Below are 23,444 nucleotides of genomic sequence, written 5' to 3' on the forward strand. Positions count from 1 at the left end.
GCATTTGTTCCATTTGATCCATCGTTCTGAACAGTCATGTGCACATTATTTTTGGGATTTTTCTACTCCCGCACAGTAGAAACCAAGCTGTGACTTGTTGTTGTTATTATTAAAATCAAAGCAAGAGTTTTATCATGCAAAACATGCAAGAGAATGACATTCCTTTCGTGTTTGCAAGCTCCATGTCTTGGCAGAAGGTGACCAAGAGCACAGAAGAGAACAGGTCAGAGAAAGCAGCTCCAAAGTACTAGCCTTTGAATAGAGAATTACCTTTAAATACACATACATTTCCATATGCTCCGTGTGCTGTTGTAGTGTCATTGCCATGGCTGCATTATTGTTGTGCCTTAATCTTGGAAATCTCTTGAGAAGTGACCTGTACTGAAATCATCTACTCTGTCCCTGGGCTGCACACACTGCAGTCTATCAGGGAATGGTACCTTCCTACTCTGTTCTCCTGGTTAATAAGTTGTTCATCTCTATTCCTTGGCTAACACTATTCTTCATATTAATGCATTAGCCTTTCTGAGCATGGAGTAAATTACTACATCTATTGTTTTACCTTTGCCCTATTCTGACATGCGTTAGAATCCTAAAATAACTCAGCCTTTCCAGAGCCTGGTTTTACTTTGCATCTCTATTAAAAGCTGTAGTAGAGCTATGGACACACTTTGTGCCCCTCGTCCAGCAAACACTGCTTGCAGGGACTCCTGGAATAAATTATTTTTAAAGGAGGGTTTGTGCTTTGCGGGAGTCAGTGCAGAGACTGAATTTGTGCAGCATGGTCACAGGGCTGTAGGGCTCCAGCTTCTTAACAGTACTGTGTGAAAATAGCAGCTACAACACATTTTTAAATGGTAAAGCAGAAGGCAGCTTTCTAGAGAGCTGTGGAACACGACTGTGGGATTCACTGTTCAGGCAGACCAGTCACTCCGGCTTTTCCAGCCCCCACGCTGCAGCTTAGACAAATAACTGTGTGCTTGTTCCAAGCACTGAATTGGGGCTCTCTGAAACCCTGATGGAGCTTATGTGGTTGCTGAGAAAATTCATCTAGATGCATCGTGGCACCTGCCAAACACCTCTGCTGTCCTGTGCTCATTCCAGGTTAAAGGTGACAGAGGGACAAAGCCATGAGCTTGGAGGCAGGATAGTGGTCTGAGCCCTGAGCCCTTCTCATCCTTGGGGATGAGCTGTTGGCTGGTTGCTGGCATGATGGGGAAGGCTGGCTCCGTGCAGTGCCCCCAGGCATTTCTGTTTTCTGCCCTTTCCCCATGGAATGGGCTGTGGTCTGAGATGAAGGTTAGTGTTGGAAGTGGCATCATCACAGAATGGGTCTTTGCAGCTCTGTTGCTGCATCTGCTCTGTAGGTTTGTCATGGGGAGGTGACTGTGCTGCTGTCCCGGGGAGATGCTGAGAAGATGCTGTTTGGGGTTGTGCTGCTCCAGGCAGAGCTCTACATTTGGAGGAGTACTGAGCTCTTGTGAAGACCCTGACTGGGTCAGGACAAGAAGGGAGGTAGCAATAGCAGCTCCTCTCTCTTCTCAGCAGCATGTGCGTCTATTGTACTTGAAATTTTATGTGGGAGGAAGGGTAATTTTGTCCAGTCCAGCCTGACTTGTATCAGTGCCTCTTCCTCTTTCAGTGTTAGCAAGCACAAAGATGAGCTCTGTTTTGGATGGTGCTTGGCACCACTGTGTTCGCAAACAGAAACCCTCAGCTGGGGACCTGTGGCACTTCACTGGCTGGAAGGTGGGCAGCTGTGGTGAAAGGAAGGGAGCAGTTATGCTGCCGCCTGCCTGCACTCCCCATCTTCCTTCCTGGGGCTTTTTCAGTGTGATAGTTCATGTTTGGAGTGCGTGACTTCGTTGATAAATGTCAGAAGATAGCTGGTTAACCTGCAGTGGTGGAGGCTGTATTGGAGGATGAAGCAGCAGAGCTAGATACAGCCACTACGGTGATGGAGGGCATAGAGCTTCTCCCACGTCACGCAGCGGCATCCACGGAATGTTCTGTGCAGAGTGCTCTCCCCGTGGCACTCCTGTCTCACCTTCCCTCCAGCAGAGTGCTATCTTAAGGGGACGTGTTACATCCAGAGGACAGCTACATGCTCTGAACTGGTAAAATATCCACAGAGAGGCAATGTAATTCTGTTACTTGTTTCTCTTTCCCAGCCAAAACCTGACTGCAGTTAAGATAAACACCCCTCCACCCCTCCCACCCACCTCCCCGAAATGTGCGTTTCTTGAAATATTTAAGGATTTTGGATTGAAATGAAGGAAGAAAAGAGTCAGGTCTTGGGGTTAATAGAACATGCTCACTTAATTGATATTTATCTAGAATAGCACAGTTGGCCGTCCCCTCCCCTTGCTGGCTGCACGGATAGTTTTTTGCTCAGTAGTTGCCACCCATGTTGCACAAGCTGCCAAATAAATACATTTCATTCACGTACCAAAGCAAAACTGTTTGAAAAACGTCAAGTGGATGGGACTGCTGCTAGGGAAGCCAGGCTGCAAAAAGCCAGTTCACATGTTCCAGAAAATGGACAAGCTGTAAAAATTAGGAAAAAATACACTGATTTTGGCTGCTGAGGCCCAGTATAGGGTTGGCGTGCTGAAGGATGCTCCCTGGGGACTTGGGAGCCGCTAGGCTGCAGGAGATGCAGGGATCACAGGCTGGCAGGTGAGGGGGTTGGACCATCCACCTGCTTCCTAGCTGGTGCTTTCCCTGGCACAGCTCCTGTAACCGGAGCCGGTGTGAATTGCTGGCAGCCTCCGGTATCGATTTGCAGCCGTTTGTGCGGTCATTCCCTGGTGATCGACACCACTCTCTTGTGGGGATTTTCTGTGGCTAAAAGGTCTGGCAGAGCGTGCAGTTATAACCAGCAGTTCTCTGCTGGCTTTTTATAGTGTAGTGTGATGCTCATCAGTACAGGCTCTGCCTGCTGGCTGAGCATCATTATTTAAACATTTCTGAACATTTGTTTTGTCTATTACTTCATTTAATTCCATGACACTCCTACATTCTTCGCTTCCTTAAACATTTCTTCTTCTATTTTTCTTTCTGTTTCTTCAAAAATACAGCTCTACTTTCCATTACATAAGTTTTAGTTTTCAGAGGTAGAGCCCAATAGCGGCTCCTGAATGATTAGAAACCACCAGGTGAAGTTTGAGAGCTCCTTCTCTCTGAGCCCTCCTGGGCAGCTGGAGGAGCAGGAGCTCTGTTCGGAGACCTGTTGGAGAGGCAGATTTTCTGTTTTCACTCTATCTACACTGTCTCATCCTCAGCACACGCATTCCTGGAGAGGGAGCTCACTGTTTGCAGCTCTCTCCCAAGACAGCAGTCAGGAGAGACTGCCTGCATTGCTGGAGTCCTCCGGGCTGCCTGACATCAGAAATGAGGTGTTTGTGCTGAGAGATGAACAAGAAAACATCAGCGTTATTTAAAACAGAGCTTTAGGTGACATGAAGTGGGTGATGACTTTCTCACACTGTGAGTGTTTTCGTTAGTTTGAAGGAAACCTTTGGCTCTGGTGGAAAATTAAAATAATTATGCAGATAAAGAAAGGTGTATTTTCACAAAGCAGAAGGAAAGAACTTTGAGTCACATGGTGGGTTTTGGCCATTTTTAGCATGTTCTTGCCTCTTGAAGTGTAATGTTGTTTCAGTCCAGAGTGGCACAAGCAGCACATTTTCTTTATGCATTTGGGTGTTGTGTAAGATTTGTTAAAATTAAGTAACATCATAATTTTCGGTCAAAAATGCTTGCAAACTGCTACAGAAATGCTTAAGCTGCATTAGTGCAGTGAACTAAAAAATTCTTGTAATACAACCAAACTTTTTCAAGCTTTAATTTTTCCACATCATAGGCTCACTACCTGTTAAATAAAGAGGTTTCAGATGCTCATCCCTTTGGAAAATGCTGCAAGATTGCATGAGGAATACTGTAGCAAAAAAGGATGTTACTGCTTGGTGTTATAGAAAGTTTGCAGAGTGACACTGGCATTCAAATTTTACCCTGAGCCAGTAACCCAGTGATTACCCAGGGCACTTCTGAGACCTGGTGTTGATAGGACCAGGTACCCTCCCCAAGACCGATAGCATCTGAAGTGATTAATTTCTGCTCAGTACTTGCTGATAGTATGTTCTGTCCATTTTTTGTTTTAATGAATTTACTTTTCTAGGCATTCAGAGCAGGGTGGAAGATTGATATAGTTGTTTTCATAGTGTGTTTTGTTTGTGTGAGGGACTTCTTGGCATTTCTGCAGTATTTCAGGCCTGTTGGATTGATGGGGGAAGTGGAGAGATTTAGCATCTGAGAATAGCATAAATCACAGCAATGTGGCAGGCATGAACAGCAGGGATGGTGTCTGCCCTGCTCATCTGAGGACTAACAGTGATCTGGTGCCTTGCATGGGGCACTTCAAGGTGAGTGGAGCTGAGGACTCTATCATGGAGTCCTTCAAAAACTGGGGGTGCAGGAGTGTGATGACGCCACCAAGTCGTGGTCATCCAGCAGCAAGGCTGAAAGGGCCCCCCCGTGTTGACTAGTCCAACCTCAGTCCTACACTGACTCCAGATGTGCATTCCCCAGAAGGATGTTTTTAAACTTGTTTTTTTATATCCTCCCACGGAGCAAATTCTAGGTAGAAAGAATGTCCTAATATCCAAACAAAATCTTTGTAGGAAACCAGGAAGAAATTTGCTTAACTGATTGTGAAAAAGTTTTATGTTGCGTATTGGAGTCAAGAAAACAAAGTCTTTCTAACTGTACACATAGCAAAGCGCTGCCACAACATTCCCCAGGATTTCTGACCCACCAAACAAGTCCTTAGGATGTGTCTGGGTGACATGAGACTCTGTAGGAAACCCTCTCTCTGGGAAACTGCAGTGTGAGAGGTGCTGCAAGCATGGCAAGAGGGCAGAGCTGGTTTTCAGTTTCTCCCTCCTGTCAGCTCCAGGCAGCCAAGCCCAGCAGGCAGCCAAGCCCAGCAGGCAGCTTCTCCAGACATCCTATGAGCCTTCCTTTCCACCTCCCTTGGGATCATGGAACTGTGGCCCCTTTTTCTCTGGTATGAGCTTTGGGCTCAATCCTCCCTCAACCCAAAAGCTCTGCAGTGTGGGTGTTCCTGTTTGTTAAATCTTTGTGCAGCTCTTGAGCTCTCATTGCTGGCATAGGGAGAGTCTAGATTTTACTCCTGACATTTCCCCTTTGTGTTTTCTTGGGAGCTGGCACAGCCCAGGGGGGGCCAGGGAGAAGCCTCCGTGAAGGGCACATGGTTGGTTCATGGAGACATGTCTGTACCCAAATGAAATGTGCTCGGTGACTGTGGGCTCACACATAATATTTATGCTATCCTCTGTTTCACTCTCAGTGAATATGCTGTAATTTTGGCTAATTACACAATATGTCAGGAATAATTGCAGGGTGTTCCTCAAAATAAATAATACATCTTGTATGCTCTGCTATCCATACTTATGAGCAAGCTTTAACCTTCAGTAGCCAAGGCATTGACTGTGCTGGAAAATGGCAGCTTAGGAGCTGTAGCTACAACTTCTTTTCCATTAAATTTCTAATTTTTTAATTCCTTTACCTGAAAAGGCTCACCTTGTATAATTTTCTGGAACAGCCCTACATCTCTCCTTTATGCCTTTTGTTCTTGCCAGGCTTTGGTTTTCTTATCAGAGCTCAAGTCAATACAGGTGGAGAAAATTGCTCTTGCAAGGAAATGTTTTGAAATTTTGTCTGCTGCTAAAACACACTGGATCAACAGAGCAACATAAACCACATCCTAGGGGAGGCAAAGACAAACCCAGGAGTTTAACTGTATGAAGAATTGATTTTTTTTTTAGTTCTCTGGTCAAATAAAAGAAGTTTCTGGGGAGAAGAGGATTCAGATCCAATTTAATATTTCATTGTACATAAGATGAAATTTTGGATTTCATCTCTGACTCCTAACATTTTTTTTTCTCATTAAAATTCCAAACAAAATGTTGTGTTGAAAGAAAACATGAAAACTTGTACTCTTTTCAGATCTCCCTCTTTCTCTCTGTTACTGAGATGGAGTTTGTGTATAGCTTTAACTACTCTTACTCCAGACTTTTCATCAAAATATTTATCTAGACAGCTTCACCCAGAGGTAGTCAGCAATTTTGTGCCAAAATACCTGGTAGCAGTTAGGCCATCAATTCTCATCCGCTTGCCATCCCACTGTTTCACCTGCAGTGGCCTTCCTGTTCCTCTTTTGGCCCTGCAGTGCTGGTGATGTCTGTCTTGTCCTTGGCTTTTGTGCAGAGTGAGTAGCTCATGTGTCACATACATTAGTTTGGCATTTACCTTCTAGGAAAACTCATCCAAGACTTTGTACCTCTTAATCCTTAAGCCTTGGAATTTAGGTGGCTGTCACATGGGATCCAGATCTTGGAGAGTGAGTGAGCTGCAGGGTGACTTCCCTAAGTTCTAACATCCATAGGTGCCTAGGAAAAGGGTAGTCTGGAGAGACATATAGCAGTGATGCCGTGTTGCAACCCCAGTTTTCAATGCTTTTATGACTCCTTTCTCTGTCCCTCACCTCTGACTTGTATTAACATCTGTGTAAAGCTGATTCCCTGGATATGGGAGGGCCTGCATAAGTGCCAGTGCCATGCAACCACATCCTTTCCACCTACTCTACAAGTGAGAAATAAGACTTCCCTGGAGGGACTCATCTTTGTAAGAGCAAAGCAGGCATAGTGGAGGGGTGCAGGCAGGCAGCTGTGCTCCATGCTGGAGAGCTAATTGCTATTCCTCCTTGCAGGCACCAGCACAGGAAAGGAAATCACTTCTCTGGATGCTCTTTTTGCCTACAAGGTGCCATTCTGCTCTAGTGACTCACTGATGGTGACAGGAGGCGATTGCTTTGATGGGTGCTGTCATCGGCTTGAGCCCATCATCCCTCTGAGTTAAGGAAATGTCATTTTTGGAAGCGTGTCCTTCAAATGCAGAAGCCGTCCCTGCCAGCACAGCCTGTTATTTCATGTAATGCATCCTGGAAACACCAGTTGTTTCTCTGTAGTTTTTAGACCTGGGTGGAGATTTGCACTTGAGATGAGTAAATAGATGAGTATTCTATGCAGCCCTATTGTCCCAGAGTCATTTTCTTCTCCAGATAAATGCTGTGTAACTGGAGGGTGACACTAACCCTGTAATCATGTTTAACTGAAGCATGGCCTTCATTCTGCATCACTGGGAAAGGAGCTGGGGTCAACTGTTTGGTGCCCCTAGAGTCACAGACCTCGTGAGCAAATCTTAGCATCAGTCAGTCTGTTTACATCTCTCCATCCTACTCACAGGCTGGGTGACATATCAAGCCGAATGGCTGTATATAAACTGAAGGAGTTCATGGCAGATTTACAGGGTGGGGTTGGATGCCTGGCTTTTCTACAGAGCCCCCCCTAATACTTGGGCAGCCACTGTTGCCCAGTGTGACCTGACCTCTGTGCAGGCAGCATGAGGAGACATCTAAATAAATGCAAATGCTCACCTATGTCACTTACCTCCCTTGGCTCTGCAGTTCATTTGCCCTCTCACTGCCTGTTATTAAGGATGCTACAGGTGACATTTCCCTGTCCATCCTGGCAGAGCGTGTCCTTCAGCTCCAAACAATTTTGCTGAGTTTAGCCACCGAAACTGTGGAAGACACTGTGGGGCTGGGAAAGAAGTGCCTTGCCTCCGCCTGTGCACTTTTGTGCACTCGGTGACTCCTGTAGGAGCTGAAAATGCTCAGCATTTTGCAGCAGGATTTCCCACCTCTGCACCCAAGTGACACTGTTGAAAGTCCTCAAGGACTCCTCCATGTGGCTCAGGATGCTTCGACCTGCTCCGTGCGTGACTCACTGTGGGTGCAGCCACAGCCAGTCATGTGCAGTGTCTGCTGAAGACTTACAGTCTGCTGTGGTCACTGCTTGGGAGAGTTGGGCAAGATGCTTGGCCAGGGAAACACACCCCTGGTCTTTAAGGGCAGCAGCTCCTGTCACAGCTGCAAGTCTTGTTCCTGAGCTTCCCAGTTTGGATGGATTCAGTGAATCCTTGCAGCGAGTTGAGCTATTAAACTTACGCCGACAGTGATGCATTTAATTTGAGACAGCCACTTCATCTTAACTCCAAACACCCTGGAGAACTTAACAGCTCCTGGCTGGTAAAAAACCTCCAGCATTTATCTCCCTCAGCTTTTCATCCCTGAGTTCTGTGCTGATGCCTGTCACCATAGTTATCTGCATGGAGCTCGCTGGTGCATTTTTGTGCTGATTTATTACAAGTCTTCATTAATACTGTACTTCCAAAGGAGGGATTTCAGTGCCCTTCTCTGTCTGCATGTATTTACAGTATTTGGCTTATCAAGTATTCTGGAACCCATCCTTTTCAGGGGAGGGGAACTGCGGTTTCTGCAGTGGCACTTTAAATGTGGAGTTAATCTAAGTAAATTAGGAGCAGTTTATGCTCTGACTTGTGTGCTGGGTTTGGTGTGCTAAGGATTTGAGTGCTGGTTGGGTGAGTCATAAATCAACCTCCCATTATGACAGCTGCAGCCTGAATGGGGGAAAATAAGAATAATGGAATGTGTAAATTCCAGGCTAAAATGTTTAATTGCAATAAACAAATGTTTGAAGAACATTTAGGTGAAATATACTCCTGAGATGTATTACAGTTCCTGTGTTTGCAGTCACATCCTCAGCAAAACTGTTGCACAGGCACAGAAGGGAGTCAGCAGCATGCTGAGTTGTGGTTCAGATGAGGGCTGGAGATGCTTTCTCCCCTGCCAGACCGATGTCCTTAGCAGGTACCAGAGGGACTGTTTTTGGAGCCTGCTGCTGGCATCTCTGACAGCCTTGCTGTGCTAAGACTCGGCAGAGGTGTTGATCTGCAGTAAAAGAGAGCTGACAAATGGGCAGGTCTCCTGTTGAAATCCCACAATAGGTACCTTCCTTGTACTTTATTACCAGTTGCTGAATAGAAAATGGCTGCTTCTCATCTGAGCTAGCAGAGTCTTCTCGTGTGTGACAGCACATTGTGTGGGTAACCCCAAGAATTTCAGAGTTTATGCCATAACCCACACAGAGTACGGCTGGCACCCAGCACAGTAACTTTTGGAGTGGATTTAAAAGCATTTCTGCACCAGCAACCTCAAGTGGAGGCTTGCCTGCCAACCAGAGCATCGCGGGGAGTTGCAGGAGTCCTTGGAGCCAGTGGCTCAAATCCCTGAAAGATCACTAAGCCCTTCATGTTTTTTAGGAGATCATTGAAAAGTGGCCCCTCTGAGATCCCTGCCATTGACTTGGAGAGTTCAGATTAGGGTGACTTCTATGAGTAGGGTCTTGTTGAGTCCCTCTAGGTTTCCCAGCCCAAGACAAAGGGGGGAATGGCTTTCTGCAGCCTCAGGTCCTCGTATTGCCATAATAAGGAGCGTTCTGTGAATTGCAAGAATTGAGGCTGTGGCAGACTGCCTTCCATAGTGGAGTTGCAGCTGGAAGTCAGTGTTGTGCCCTATTCTTTGGGCTTTCAGAGCTCAGGGTTTGGATCAAATTGAGCTACCCTACAGCAGTGATAAGAGTATAGGGTTTTTGTCTCAGGTTTGTATCACTGCTTTGCTGATGGGTATAAGCAAGAGTTAGTGCCCTCACTGGGGGTTTGCTAAATGCTGCATAACCTCATAGCTCCTCTCTGCATTAAGGGGAGTTGTTCTGCTTGCGTGTTCTCCATTTTCCACTTAAAGGGGTGAGTTCCTTATTCACCTTAAATAGGAGAACTGAAAGAAAAGGTCATTAAAGAGCCAGTGATATTTCTGTCAATGCTCTTGCTGTTTTCCCCATAGAACACAGCAAATACCTTCAGCAATACCTGCAGTTTGAGGGTGAGGGATGTGACTCTGCAGAGCAGCTGATTTGGATGTGATCCCCTGGCCTTTAGTGAGCGTGTCCCTGGAGATCAAACAAACGTACGTGTGAGCACCCTGCAACTATCATGTCCTTGGCAAGCCCCAGGAGAGGTACAATCACTGTGTAGCTGCACAATAAGGCAGGAAACACAGCAGAGCTCATGGTGAACTGAGATGACTTTAAGGCTCAGTGACAGAACAGCTGAAGTGAATAATGGCAGCATCACATTACCATTTAAGTAGAGGCAAGAAGATTAGCAGTCAGATCATGATTTAGTTAGCCTCAGCTGTGTCAAAGGGCTCAGAAAGTTAAAAGCAGGACAGGCAGAAGTGGTGAATTTGGCCTGTGGAAAAGGGAGCAAGCGGGATGCCCTTCAGAGGATGTGCAGCGAGTTGCTCTAAGAAGGATCATTAGGTGAGAATTGTGCCCTCACCATGGGGAAAGATGCTGCAGACTAGGAAGAGAGTCATGGCTTAGCTTTTGTTCTGTGTTACTGTTACTGGTCTGTTCTGCACTGACTGTGTCCCTTGTGGATGGTTCCTGGGCATGATCTTCCCTTGCATCTTCTGGAATCACCACATTTGAAGGATTTGAGCTTACTACATCTACAAAAGGAGAGGATTCCATGAGTTTTCTCCAGCACTCCCCAGCCATCAACAGCTGTGTATGAGCAACCAGAACAGGCTCTTTAAATTAAGCATCCTAAAGTATAGCAGTATTGCTTATAAAATAGGGGTAAAAATGTCTTTTTGCCTATTGCATGGGAAACCTAGTAGCATAGAGTCTGCACTGGGAGTACAAACTGCATGGAAATCTCTCCTGTCTAGTCAGTGCTTTGGGATCAAGGCAGCAATAAATCTCTCTTAAATCCATTCTGAGGTATTTGACTTTGTGTTTAGGGAGATACTAAGTTTTTGTTGAAGTCTTGTCCACATTAGTTTAGTTCTATTTCTGCAGGGAAAGCTGCTCCTACAGCAAAACAGAAGCATGTACAGAGGAGCCTGAGTGGGAGGAATAGGTTTATTTATCCCAAGTGTATAATGCAGTATTGCTCCTTTAAAAGGAAGAGGATTTGAGTACCCTTGCTACACAGGGCTGAGGTCAGAGGGTAGGTTTAAGTTTGATTTGTGGTAAATTCTGTGAATTAAAGAACAAAAATGCTCATGGAAGAATTTTTGCTTATCTGTACTGCATTTTTTTCTTTCATTTTTTTATGATTTGCTTCTTTCTCTTATTGATTATAGCCTGGAGCAGTACCATTGAGGGAAGTTTAGGCAAATAAAAGTATCAAGGTTGTGGTGTTTTATTTTATCCCCCCCCCCAGTGCTTGAATAAGCACTGTTAATATTGCCTGCTGGGAAGGGTGCTTCTCTTTTTTTATTGCAAAACCGAAAAGTTCTCCATCTATTTCATTGCCTTTCTGCTTCCTGTTCTGACTTATCAGGGTGTCCCACCATCCTTAATTACCAAGGAGGCCTACTAGTTTTGAGTTTTTTCTATAAACTGAGATTTTCAGCACTATTGCTGCAGTATAAGGGATAGCAATGCTGGAAGACTTTGATAAAATTGCTCTGTAGATGGAAAGAATTGATGTTAAAATACATGATATGACAAAAGTAGGTCTCTTAAAAGTCATGTGCAGAGTTTTGCCTCTAGGCTAGCAGGAAAATTCCTTTCCCGTGATTATACAGTTCTCTGTTCAGGTAGTAATTCTGTAGTGAGTGAGAAAGATGGGTAAATCCTTGTTCTGTGTTAAAGTTGCCTTCACCTAAAATTTTGTCTGTAGGCCTCCCAGCCACACTGCTTGCTGTATGAATGACAAATCCCAGCATCTCACTTTATGCCCAGATATAAGATAAGAGGTTCCCTGATGGGAAGCAGCTATTCTGCCAGCTGTTTGTCACCTGCCTACCTGTTTGTGTTTGAGCTGGTCTCTTTGCAGTGACTGGAGAGATACAGGTGGTTTTGGTACCCTATGGATCTGGCCTGACTTGCCTGTTGTTTTTTGGGATGCAAAGAGAGCCCAGCTCAGGTGTAGAAATGCCTGTCCTATGTGAGACAAATCACCCACAGCCCAGGCAACTCCCTAGTCTTCTTTGGGTTAGGGCAGAGAACTCAGTGTTGGCTGTGCACGTCTCTGCATTACTTCTGTGTTTAGTTCACGTGGGTACCCAAAAGTGCAGCTGCTCACCAGTGTTTCTCTCCTGTGGCAAGTGACCCAAAGAAATGCAGAAACTAGGTGAGATCTCTGTCTCCAAAGTGCTTTCTGATCCTTTGGTGCCTGGAAGAGGCATTTGTCTGCTGGTGCTACAGGGCATCCTAAATGAGTCTGGCTGGGGATGCTCCTGCAGAAGAGGATCTGTGCAGTGAGGAGACACAGGAGCTCTGCTGCTGTCAGACTGCCATGGTTGGGTGCTGTTCTGATAAACTCTAAAAACTACATAACACTCCTAATAATGAGCAGATTTGGTCAATGTTTTATTTGATAGGCTATTCAGTAAAAGTGACAGAGATTTTCATGTTGTTCTAAAATGATTTGCATGATTGAAGTATAGTTTGCGCTCCAAAGAAAGAGGAAAGGGCCTTATATCCTGTAGCTAAATTGTTTTCCCAAGAAAAGAGACAAGGTCAGGGTTATTTTATATCTCCACTCCTCTTATACTTGAGGGGCTTTAAGACAAGACCCTCCCCCTTCCCCAGCACATCAGAAAGACGCAGCAGCATCTTCTAAATCTCTCCTTCTGGGATCTCTTCTATTTTGTGCAAAATATTTAAACATTAAAATTTAACTAGCGAGTAAAATTGAGGCTAAGATTCATTCAGGGACTCAAATATAGGTGTCTCATAACAGAGAGTGCCTATTAGTGCCTTTACTATTGTGGTATTAGATAAAAGTAATATGAGACCCCTGGTGGCCTAGTGGTTAGCGTGCAGGACCTTCACTGCTGCGACCACGGGTTCAAATCCCAGTCTCCTGGCCTGATGGAGGTCGTTAGCCCTGTGTGGCCATCCATCTATGAGAAGGACACTCTAAACAAACCTACGTCCTGAGGACCTCACTGCCATTGTCCAAGCTTGCTTGGCCCCGGCAGATGAACCTTAGGATTAAAGGGTGGGCTCAGTTCAGTGCAGGCTGTGTCTCACCTAAAAAAATCCATTGCGCAGGCTGGAAAGGTAAAAGACCTTTCCCCAAATCTTCGTTCGCGAAGATGGGCCATTATTATTATTATTAGATAAAAGGGAGGAAGGGGACAGGCTCGAGGAGGGTGGTGCAGTCATCTGTGCCTGAGAATACAGCTTTTCATATTCTCTAGCTTTGATATGCCTTTCTAATGAAAATCAAGCTGCTGCATTCAACAAAATAGGTAATTCATTTAGGTAAGAAGAGAGCAAAACACTTAGCTCAATCTAAGTGTTAATTTGACGTATACTGGCTTGACCAGGTAGCTTTTAGTAGATGGCCAGTACAATTGTACTTATTTACTGTCCCAGAGTTGAGCCTTGCTGGGAGAAAGCCTGCCTTCAGCACTCATTGCACTAAAATCACTTTTTTTAAGGCAGCATGGAAACCTGCTGACACTGATTTATAACTATGAAATAGTTCATAGCTCTTGTAACTATGAAATAGTACCTGACTCTCCCTCGGCTGGTGGAGGAGTTTTCTAAGCTGAAATCCTTTGCACCTGCAGCCTGTCAGCATCCGAGGTCCCGCTGCCGTGGAGGATTTGTGAGTGCAGGAGAGCAGGCTGAGGGTTCCCTCCGAGGGGAGCTGTACAGCAAGACAGGGGCTCCTAATGGAGACACTTCACACACAACGTGACCGCAGTTACATAATGACTATGGCTTATTAAACAGCCTCACTGGAGGCATGGAAGGCAGGAGGCTGGGGAGATTTTGGTATGCTACGCTGGACTTTTTCCTGTCCATTGAGCCAGCAATAACTAGGTCTTATTTATTTACTTTTGGTGGGTGGTCACATAAAACCACAACCTCCTGTCACACAAGGAGGATCTCTGTCATCCCAGTGTGTGTCTGCTCACGTGTAGCCAGCTCGCTTCCTTTCCAGCAGCAATGCCTGTGACAAATTTTAAGACTAGAATGATTACAATTGAATTTATTTTTGACTGCTTAATTTGTATTTGATAGGTAGGATGGCAGGGAGACAGGTGGTAAAGCTGCACACCTCTGTCATGTGAAGTTTAAGTTGTTTCTGCTTTTTTTTGTGTTTTCCTTTTCAGCAGGAGGGTGTAAGATGTTGCAGAGTTAATAGGGAAGCCCCTAGCCAGGACATGGCTGACTCATGGTACACAGGGTCTGGGAAAGGACCCTGCTAGAGACAAAGATTCTCATCTACCAGCGTGTGGGGCGCACGGTTTCAAAGGGGAGGACATGCAGGATTTTAAAACAGAGGTGTTTTAAGGTGCCCATAAATGCTTCATAGGTCAGTTTTGGAGGTGTCTTGCATCTGTTCCTTTTGGAATTTTGCTTCTGGAGTCCCACACAGTTGGACTCATGCAGCCTGATTTGACACTCGGTTACTCTGTGTTTACACCACTATAATACCAGTGATTTAAATGGATTTTCATTGGCATAAAACTGGGACTGCATGATAGTGAATCAACCCTACAGAAAGCAAGGTAGTTGGCTTCACAGGCAGAATAAGAAACAATGGGCACATTCTTTGCAACACTGCTAGGAAACACTCTTCTGAATAAGTGGCATATCCAGAATACATAAACTGTTTAAAGATTTCCATTCGGTAAGTAACTTTGTGAAGTGATGTACCATAATCTGTTTCTGCTGCACCAACTATGTGTTACGTTTTACCTGCACATCTGATCTCAATTTTATTTGCCAGTACATCTGCGTATACATGAATATTTTACATCCATACTTGAAAGGAATCACAGAAAGCTGTCTTACCTGCCAAACACTTCTACATTTACTCATGGCTTAATGGGGGAAAAGCAAATGGGGTCTTGTGCTACTTGGTATATCTAATAATAATAATAATTATTATTATTATTTTGCAGAACCCCAGCTGAAAGGAATTGTGACAAGGTTATTCAGCCAGCAGGAATACTTCCTGCAGATGCACCCAGATGGTACAATTGATGGGACCAAGGACGAAAACAGTGACTACAGTAAGAAAAATTAGCCTGTTTTGCAACCCAATTACAATCAAATGCATCACCTAGTGGGTCTCACTTGTGCAGCTTCATTTTTTAAAAGATTGAATTAGGAGGAAGACAGCTGTTTTCTGCACATTTTTTCCTGTCTATCCTTCCCCTTTAAATCTTGCCTGTATAATTTCATATGTTTCCTCTCCGATCTTCTTCCCTCCTGCCCCGATTCTGTAACTGCCATCTGGGTGGGGTGGAGAATAAAACCCATGATTTGAATTGCTGCCAGAAGAGAAAGGAGATTATATTTATACACATGCCACGTGGGTAAAGGATACGGGGAATTCTCTCTCCAAGGAGAAGAGGAGAAAATTGTTTTCACTGTTTTATCCTCAAAAATTCAGCAAGCATCAGGAATTTCTGGGCTGGAGAAAGCAGCTGTTCACTGAAGCATCATGCTTTGAGGCTGGTGTAAAGACTGAGGGTATTGAATGACCTTGTGAAAGGAGGTCGTCTTCCAAAACCCTGTTCAAAGGGGTTGGGTTCGTGCTGTCCAGCAAAAGCGGAGTCACACAGGTTTAAAAACTATGCTTACATCCAGGAGCTTTATTGGTTTAAATACATGCAAAGCTGTAGTCAGTCTTCCTTTTGCAAAAGAAGTTATTTAGTCAATACCAAAACTCCTCAAAAGGTTAAAAAAGGTGTGGAGTATTTTCTGCAGCATCTCTACATTGCATAGACATCAGATTGATGCTTCTGAGTGGGCAGTTAAGCTCAGAGCCTTGTTGCCACAAATTGCATCAACAGAGGAGGACTCAAATCTTGTGTTATTTTATCTTGTGTTGATTTGAAGCTCCCTGTACCACTGCTGAAGTATATCTAACCTGACCAGCATGGAAGGTGTCTTCCCAGTCATTACTAGAGATGAACAAAAGTTCATCTGTGTGGTAGGATTGATGGAAGCAAACTTTATGTACTTTGTGAAAGGAGGAGCTGGCTGAATTTGGAGACAAATCTTGCTCTGATTCAAAGAAGCTCCTAGTTGGATTGAAAGCAGCATTTCTCCAGTAAGGCAGGGCCTGGGCTGCAGTGAGGGGTGTCTGAAGAGGCGCAACACGTGTAGCACGGCACTGACATTGTACTTTGAAGGTGCCCTTGGACGAGGGTGCAAGGTGGCTGCAGCTGCACATCCATGTATTTGCCCCATCCCCAAGAAGCTGGCAGAGTGCTGTAGCAGGACCACTGTGTGTGGTGGGACTGCCCTGCTGCAGCCAGCCCAGGGCTGGGGTTCCATGCATGAGAGGGGCTTTGGGAAGAGGGTGACTGAGACTGCGGATCGCTGGAAAGGCTTTTTGGAATGGCCCAAGAGGCTGCATTCAGCAGAAACTTGGCCTGTAGCAGATGCAAGTGTCAGGTTTTAGTCCTTTTTCATATACTGGTGTTGAGCAAATTAAATACTGCAAGTTGCAATGACACAACTTCTGATTTACGTGGAGGCAGGAGAATCCGTGAGCCTCCACACACACACACGTTTACTCTGAGGGACTGAGCAGGTCTCTTCCTACAAGAAGAGTCTGGTCTTGTGATACTCTCAGGCAGACACCAAAACATGGGGTGAGTTCAGTGGGCTTTAGTGGGTGAGTAATGACCCAGTGTTGGGTTATATTATCTGCTTTTTCCTAAAGAAAGATGACATAGGGTGTTTTCAAGCTGCAGAAAATCCCATTGGAGGCCTATTTGTCAAAAACATGGGAAGATATGCTAGAGATGGCAGGGATTCATTACCCTCATCTATCAGGGAGGACTGAACAACAAAGTAATGGGCTTAAATGGGAGCAGAGATGAATTTAGGTAAACAGCTGAGGAGAATAAAGTGCAAGAGCAGTTCTGCAATATTTCAGGCTGACAGGGGAGATGAGGGGAGCTGCTGCTGGCTGCACCTCAGTGGGTGCAGGGGAACCTCCTGAGTTCCCATGGCTGAGGTTGGGCCCCAATTGCCCAAACAGCACTGATTTATATATGCCACCAGAAATGTTAGAAATTATTTTGGCAAGGTGCTGAGTACCTGAGGGCCACTTCTACCCAGTCTTCTTACTTGGAAATAGATGAAGTGCACTTTTAGAGTGTAAATTTATCTGGTGAGATGGCAGCCCTTCCTCAGCAGCTTGGTGGGACAGGAGGAGACATCTTGCTGAAATGTGCCAAGCCACTGGCTCAAAGTCAGGGACTGTGTTGGCAAAGTTCGGACAAGTTTTTGGGAGAAGGTCGAAGCCAAAGAATTCCCCATCCCCTGATCTCAGGGGATCTCAAAAGAGGAAAAGAATCCAACCTGATCATATTTGGCTTCTGAAAATTAAATTAAGACTCTGCTTTATTCAATTTTTTAAAACTTTTTGCCACATGCTCTCCTTCATAAATCTTCAGTTTGAATGAACATTTTATAATATATGAAAGTTCCAGTTACAGCTTCAAAACAAAAGAATTTTTCACTTTGTAAGTGCCAAAATAAAGCAGACTGAGTTTTTTCTTTTCTGTTCCTCCAAACATCTCCATTTTTGACCAGAAGAAAGTCAAAACCTATTTGTCTAAGTGAACATCTTACAGATCTACTTCTCTGCTCTTTTCTGTTTTAAAACACTTCTCAAGAAGATTCCTGACCAGCCAGTTAAAAGTCTGTGCAAGAGCAAAACTCATCAAAGACTGGGTAAATATTTCCCTACCCCTGGAGAGGGGTTGGTTAACTTGCATCCACTGGCCGAGAAGGGCACTCTTGATGTCCACAGCACAGTCCTTCCCACCCTGGATGACCATCTATTCTCCATGCAGAAGTCATCTTAGCACAATTAAATAGCTGGTGAACACCGTGTTCCATGCATTGTTTTGTGTTCTGTATCCACACACTGATTATTTAAATTAGCATTATGAAAGGAAGCATAATTTTCATGGAATACATTACGTTGGTTTGCTCTGGCAGAATAAACGTTCAGAATGAGACACGACATGTCCCTCAGATACGTCTGATGCAATTAAAAGTTCTAATAAAAAACCAGTTATTTATACAAGATGAACTGCTAATATTTAAGCAATTTTTAAATTAATTACGTGGTGCCCATTTTATGTGTGTTCTCGAAGTTGATGGCATTTATTTTCCACCTCCTCTCACTTAAAGGAAAAAAAAACAAACCAAAAACTAGGAGCCAGGTTCTAATGGCATTTGAATGGGCATCCAGCCAGCTTCCTCTGAACCAGCACTTGGGACATCTGTTCCTTCTACCAGGCCTTTAAAGGCACGCCATCTTAGTGTGAGCAAGGAGACATATTCTCTGACTACTGGGATTGGGATATAGGAAGGATTTTCTTTTAATTGGAGTGCAATTTCATGGTGAGTCCCCTGTTTGCATTCTTAGTAATGTCATGTGTGAACCTGAACTTAGGGCAGTACCTTTCCCTTCCAGCTCCAGTGATCTCAAACGGTCTTTCAGGGCTGATTCCCACTGTCAGTGCTTGCATTCTCTGTTGTTCTTTCCTGGGCTGAGCCCCTTCGTGAGAGAAATTGAACTTCTTTTTTTGTCCTGCTGAACATCTGAAAAGCCTTGGCAAATGGGCAGTGCATAAAGGATAAGTGAACTGTACTGACCTGGTGGAAACAGCCCAGCATATCTAGGGTATTGTTTGGGGCTTTCCAGCCAGAAACACAAAAAAATTAAGGAGGATTCTGTTCCAACGTCCTCCTTGGACACCACACCTTGTATATGGCACATCTTTCCTTACTCTTCCATTTCTCTCATTAAGTTAGTCCAGACCGATAGTGAAATATGCATTCAGATTTTAGGTGATAAATTACCATAACATGTGACAATGTACTCTTGGGTGTAGGACTGGAGGGTGCTAAAAGTAGTATCATCAATAACCAGGGTCAGGTGTAAATTTACTGATGGTTGAAAATGGGAAGACGTAATGAAGGAAAAGGGGCATGAATACTCAACATCTTAATTTTTCTCTTCTGCCCATGAAGTAAAAGAGCATGTCCATTCCGTGAAGCTGCAGATGGCATAGAAAATGTATAATTGTTAATTTTTTTCTCTTTTTCACATCAGCACACCATGTCCAGTTCTATTCTACCACAACTAGTCCTTTTCCACATCTCCAAATCTGCTATTTCAAATTAATCAGACTTTTTTTCTCACAAAAAATGAGATGTCTCGCTTTTGAGATTGGTAGAGGGGTTTTCCCATTCACACTCTTACGTTCTTACAATAAAGTGTATAAGGTTTTAAATCTGTTCTGAAGCAAGATGAAATATTTATTTGGAAGCATGAAAACAAAGATGTTTCTAGATTTGAGTGCAGCCCTGAAAATTTACAAAATCTTGTTTGACCCGAACTGCTGGTTTTTAATAGAGGAAGACATTTGTTTCCTAAAATTTTTTGGCTGCCAGTTACCTATGTCAGTTGTGTGTCCTCATGCTTGCCTGCCCACTTGCTCCTCTGCTCTGCAGTGTGTCTTGCAGGAAGTGCTCTGCCGTGATTGTGAGTGCAGCAGGGTCCCTGGGAGCTTGGGAACTGGCAATGGCCTTCCTACTCTAACACAGCACAAATGGATTGTTCCTGTGCTCCTTTACATGTGTAGGTGGAAGGAGAGATTTGCAAACATGTGGGTGCTTCCAAGTGGAACTTCTCACCCCCTAAATCTGGGTATTGCCACCTTGCTGCCTAATGAATACTTTGAGTGGTCTGTCACAAGTTTTCCATGCAAGACAAATTGGCTGTAGGGAATGAATGATGATGCCCATTTTGTTTCGTTATTAGCAGTAATATGCTCCATTTTTCAGTAGGAGGAAAATATAGGAAAGGGGAATTGTTTATAAACTTGTTAATTGCAAAAGGTTTTAGACCTTCATGGTAGGGAGAAAGGGAGAGGTAACACTTGAGTAGTTACACTGGGGTGTGTTTGTCTTGTCTGGAGACAGTATCAGAGTAGCACTGTCCTTGACTCCAGCTGATCATGGATGAATACCCAGGCTAGACTGCATTTACCGTACGCATCTGTTGACATTCTCCCATGAAATCACAAATGTGGGCACTGACTTTAGTAAGACTTCAGCACATGCTTCGATATTTTACTGAATATGGTGCTTAAAAGCACAAAAAGGGGCTGAAAGTAGGGGTTTTTTTTACTAGGCTTGAGGTGCCTCCCTTTTAGGCAGCTCACCGGGGGGAGTCATCCAGTCTTCTGTGGGAATTAAGTGAGGAAGAAATGGTATTCATGTGAAACTGGAATTCATGAATCCCCTTTTGGAGACAACCCTGACAACAGCTCAGCCAAGACATCTGGTAGATATCTGGAGCAAAGTGGCTTTGTCTCCTAGGCTTTTTTCAGGTTTTACTTCTGAAAAGTTATCCATCGCTGACCTTTAAGCAAATCCACCAAATATTTAGGTCAAATGTAACCTTTTCCATAACATTTCACATACACTTTGGGTTATGCTTTTTCTCTTAGAAGTCACAGGAATCCTGGAACTTTGGTTCAGACTTTGTAGTCTGAACCCCTGGCTGCAAGGAGAGAACCAAACCATGGTGTCAGGGATTTTTTTTGTTCTTTTTTTTTTTTTGACTCCCTCCTATTTCCTTGTTGAATATAAATGTTCTGGGTTTTTTCTCTTTGGAAAGGAATTCAAACACACTTTTGTCTTCTCTCCTCTGCAGTAATTCACACTGTACATGAGGTAGGTACTTGGGAAGCATCCTGTAGTTGAGATAAATCCATGCATTACCTGGCACGTGCACGTTGAACCAGTCTTTTCAGGTTGTGAGTTTAATGTTGAGCTTAACTCAGTTTCCTCCTGCCATATCAGCAATAACACTAGCCTGGCCTGTGAAGCTCTAGCATTTTGGATAGGCCATTTCAGCAAAAACTGCTTCATCCTGATGTTAAATCATCAGTGGCCCATCTCCCATGGAAGGGGAGGCTGTGAGATGGCACAGTGAGAAGCAGGAGTTTTTCCCAAAACTGCCTTCTCATGAAGACTCTTTTGTGCTGTGCTTGCTCTAGTGTGATGTGTCAGACATAAAACTTTGTAAATGATGTATAAAATTTATCAGCTAGAGGATGATGTCCTTAACAGTCAGCTGGAGAGTAGGAATGCTTCACTGCGTCCTCTGTCACTCAGTCTTTCCTCTGCACTCTGCCCATTCACAGGTCTCCCTTGGGCTCATTTGAACACCCCAAAGCCCTTGAGAAGTTTTAAGCAGGCTTTTGCAAACAAGTGTGTTAAAAAGCTTGAAAAATGCTTCATGAACATGTCAGGGGCAGTCTGACCTCATGACTATGGAACCAGAAAAAATATTCTTTTTTCAGGGTGGTTGTGTGGGAAGAGATGTTGACTGAAGTATTTCCATTATGTTCGAGCTTGTTTCTGCCTGGCCCTGTGCCTATCCTTCCATATCTTGAGCTTCCTGGGACAAGGTCTAGTTAGCTCTTTGTAAGCTGAAACACAAGGGGTCCTATAAATCTCAGTGGAAACAAAGCCATGCTAATGCCTCAGTGCTCAGTCTATCAATGCTGACAGTCCTCTCCTCTTTGAGTCCATGCTGTTAGAAATGTAGCAAAAGCCTGACAGTACATTAATGTATATATTCATGGAAAGGATCTTTCAATGAGATACAGGATCTATTGGGTGCGAGTCAAGCAATGAAGAAATTAATTGGGAGGAAGTGGTTGCAATGCTTTAATCAATAAGACTGCAGTAAAATTGAATGTTGAAAGAACTTGTCCTCTTCTATCCTGTTCAGTGCTGCTCCTGAATAAGGAGCAGTGCTCAGGTCATGGACTAGAGCAGTATCTCTTCCTGAGTTTCTTCATTCCCTTGACAGCTGGGGCCACATGGGCAAACACACAGTCAAGTTAATTTGCAACCTTCTGGCCATGGTCACTGTCTGTGTACTCTTTTAGTATATGGCAAATGCAAGAAAGTGTGACTAGGCTTAAATGTATTTCAGGATGAACTAAACTAAATTGTGCTGTTGCGTTTGCCACAGGCAAAGTCATGTATATGTGCAGTACCCAGCTCAGCTGGCTTTTGGAAAGCCATCGAGATGCGCTGGCTTGGGAACACGTATAAGCCCTTGGCATTGCAAAGGCAGTGATCAGACAGACTGATGGGTGTGTTAAGGCATTTGAGAGGCAGCCAAATTCAGTACTTTTAAAAATTCCTTTCACCATCAGCACCGTGGCTGCAGTCCTTTCCTGTAGCTAGAAGCAGGATGTTTGATTCTAGTTCAGTCTCTTTTGTGAAGAGTCAGGAGTGGGGTGGGCTGGGCCTGGGGCAAAAGCAGCAATGGTCACGCAGGGTGATATCTCCATATAATTTGCTTTTCTTTTCCTTCCACAGCCCTTTTCAATCTAATTCCTGTGGGTCTTCGCGTGGTGGCAATCCAAGGGGTGAAGGCAGGTCTGTACGTTGCCATGAACGCTGAGGGATATCTCTACAGCTCAGTAAGTACTTTGCACTGTTGGGGTCCTGGAGTGGTTTGGTTTTGTGGGCAGGAGGAAGCAGGCTGTGCTGGCACTTGCAGCTTTTTCTGAAAACGGTCACGTATCACCAAACCTTTAAAAGCAGGAGCGGGGGGAGCTGCTGCAAGGCCATGCAATATTCACTTTAAAGTGTCTCCATGGAGATTCGTGGCAATATTTCCTGACCTGTGAAGATACACTTTGTGTTCCTTTGAGTACGTACTTAATGTAGGTCATGTTGTAGCGGAGGTGGTGTAGAGTTGGCTGGTTATATTATTCTGATTTCACATATATGAAATGGCATGGATTTCTTCTGAGTTGCACCCAGATAACTGATCGTAAGTGGTGCCCCAATGGTTCATGCTCTCTTTTTGACTGCAGTGTAAATCCACAGAAATACCCTGACTCCATTAAAATGGTTCTGGACTATTCTGTTGGCAGAATTTCCCTGTATTTGTGTGGTCTTTTTAATGCACGTAAAAGATAAGTGAGGCAATTTTTACCAACTAATTCCCTTATAACTTTCTTAGATGGCATGAAAGGGCATGAGGTTATTCATAAGATTCTCATTTCAAGTAAGTAATTGATTTTCACAGTGAATAATTGATTTGGTGATTTATTAAATATGGCAGCCCTTTGCCAGAATTTTTATGCTTCAAATAACTTTGCTCTAGTTCTATATAGTAAAAAGTGATAGTTAATAATACTTTTTTCATTTCCACAGTTATGATAGCTTTACAGTGTATAGCCAAGATTTTAATCTCATCTGCCTTTGTGTGAATTTACAGTGCAGAGATTCTGCTCTTGTCTAGGCATTTACTTTACTTTAAAAGTGTATGTGAGCATGGAAATGGGACCACTGAAAGGACAGAAGTTTGAGTTGTTCTATGCAATTTTT

General features: G+C 44.1%; 1 protein-coding gene across 8 annotated transcripts in view; it reads left to right on the forward strand.

Annotated features, from left to right (window-relative positions):
• FGF12 (fibroblast growth factor 12) overlaps positions 1 to 23,444 on the forward strand; it is a 224,000-nt gene that overhangs the window by 130,304 nt on the left and 70,252 nt on the right. For 7 of the 8 annotated variants that reach the window (XM_027685483.1, XM_027685480.1, XM_027685477.1 and 4 more), the window contains 2 exons: positions 14,945 to 15,055; positions 22,425 to 22,528. In XM_027685483.1, coding sequence (XP_027541284.1) covers positions 14,945 to 15,055; positions 22,425 to 22,528 — 215 coding nt within the window. The remainder of the gene's footprint in view (positions 1 to 14,944; positions 15,056 to 22,424; positions 22,529 to 23,444) is intronic. The other variant, XM_027685481.1, reaches the window with a different exon arrangement.

Source organism: Neopelma chrysocephalum, unplaced genomic scaffold, assembly GCF_003984885.1.
Source record: "Neopelma chrysocephalum unplaced genomic scaffold, ASM398488v2 Primary Assembly neopelma1_69, whole genome shotgun sequence".
NCBI lineage: Eukaryota > Metazoa > Chordata > Aves > Passeriformes > Pipridae > Neopelma > Neopelma chrysocephalum.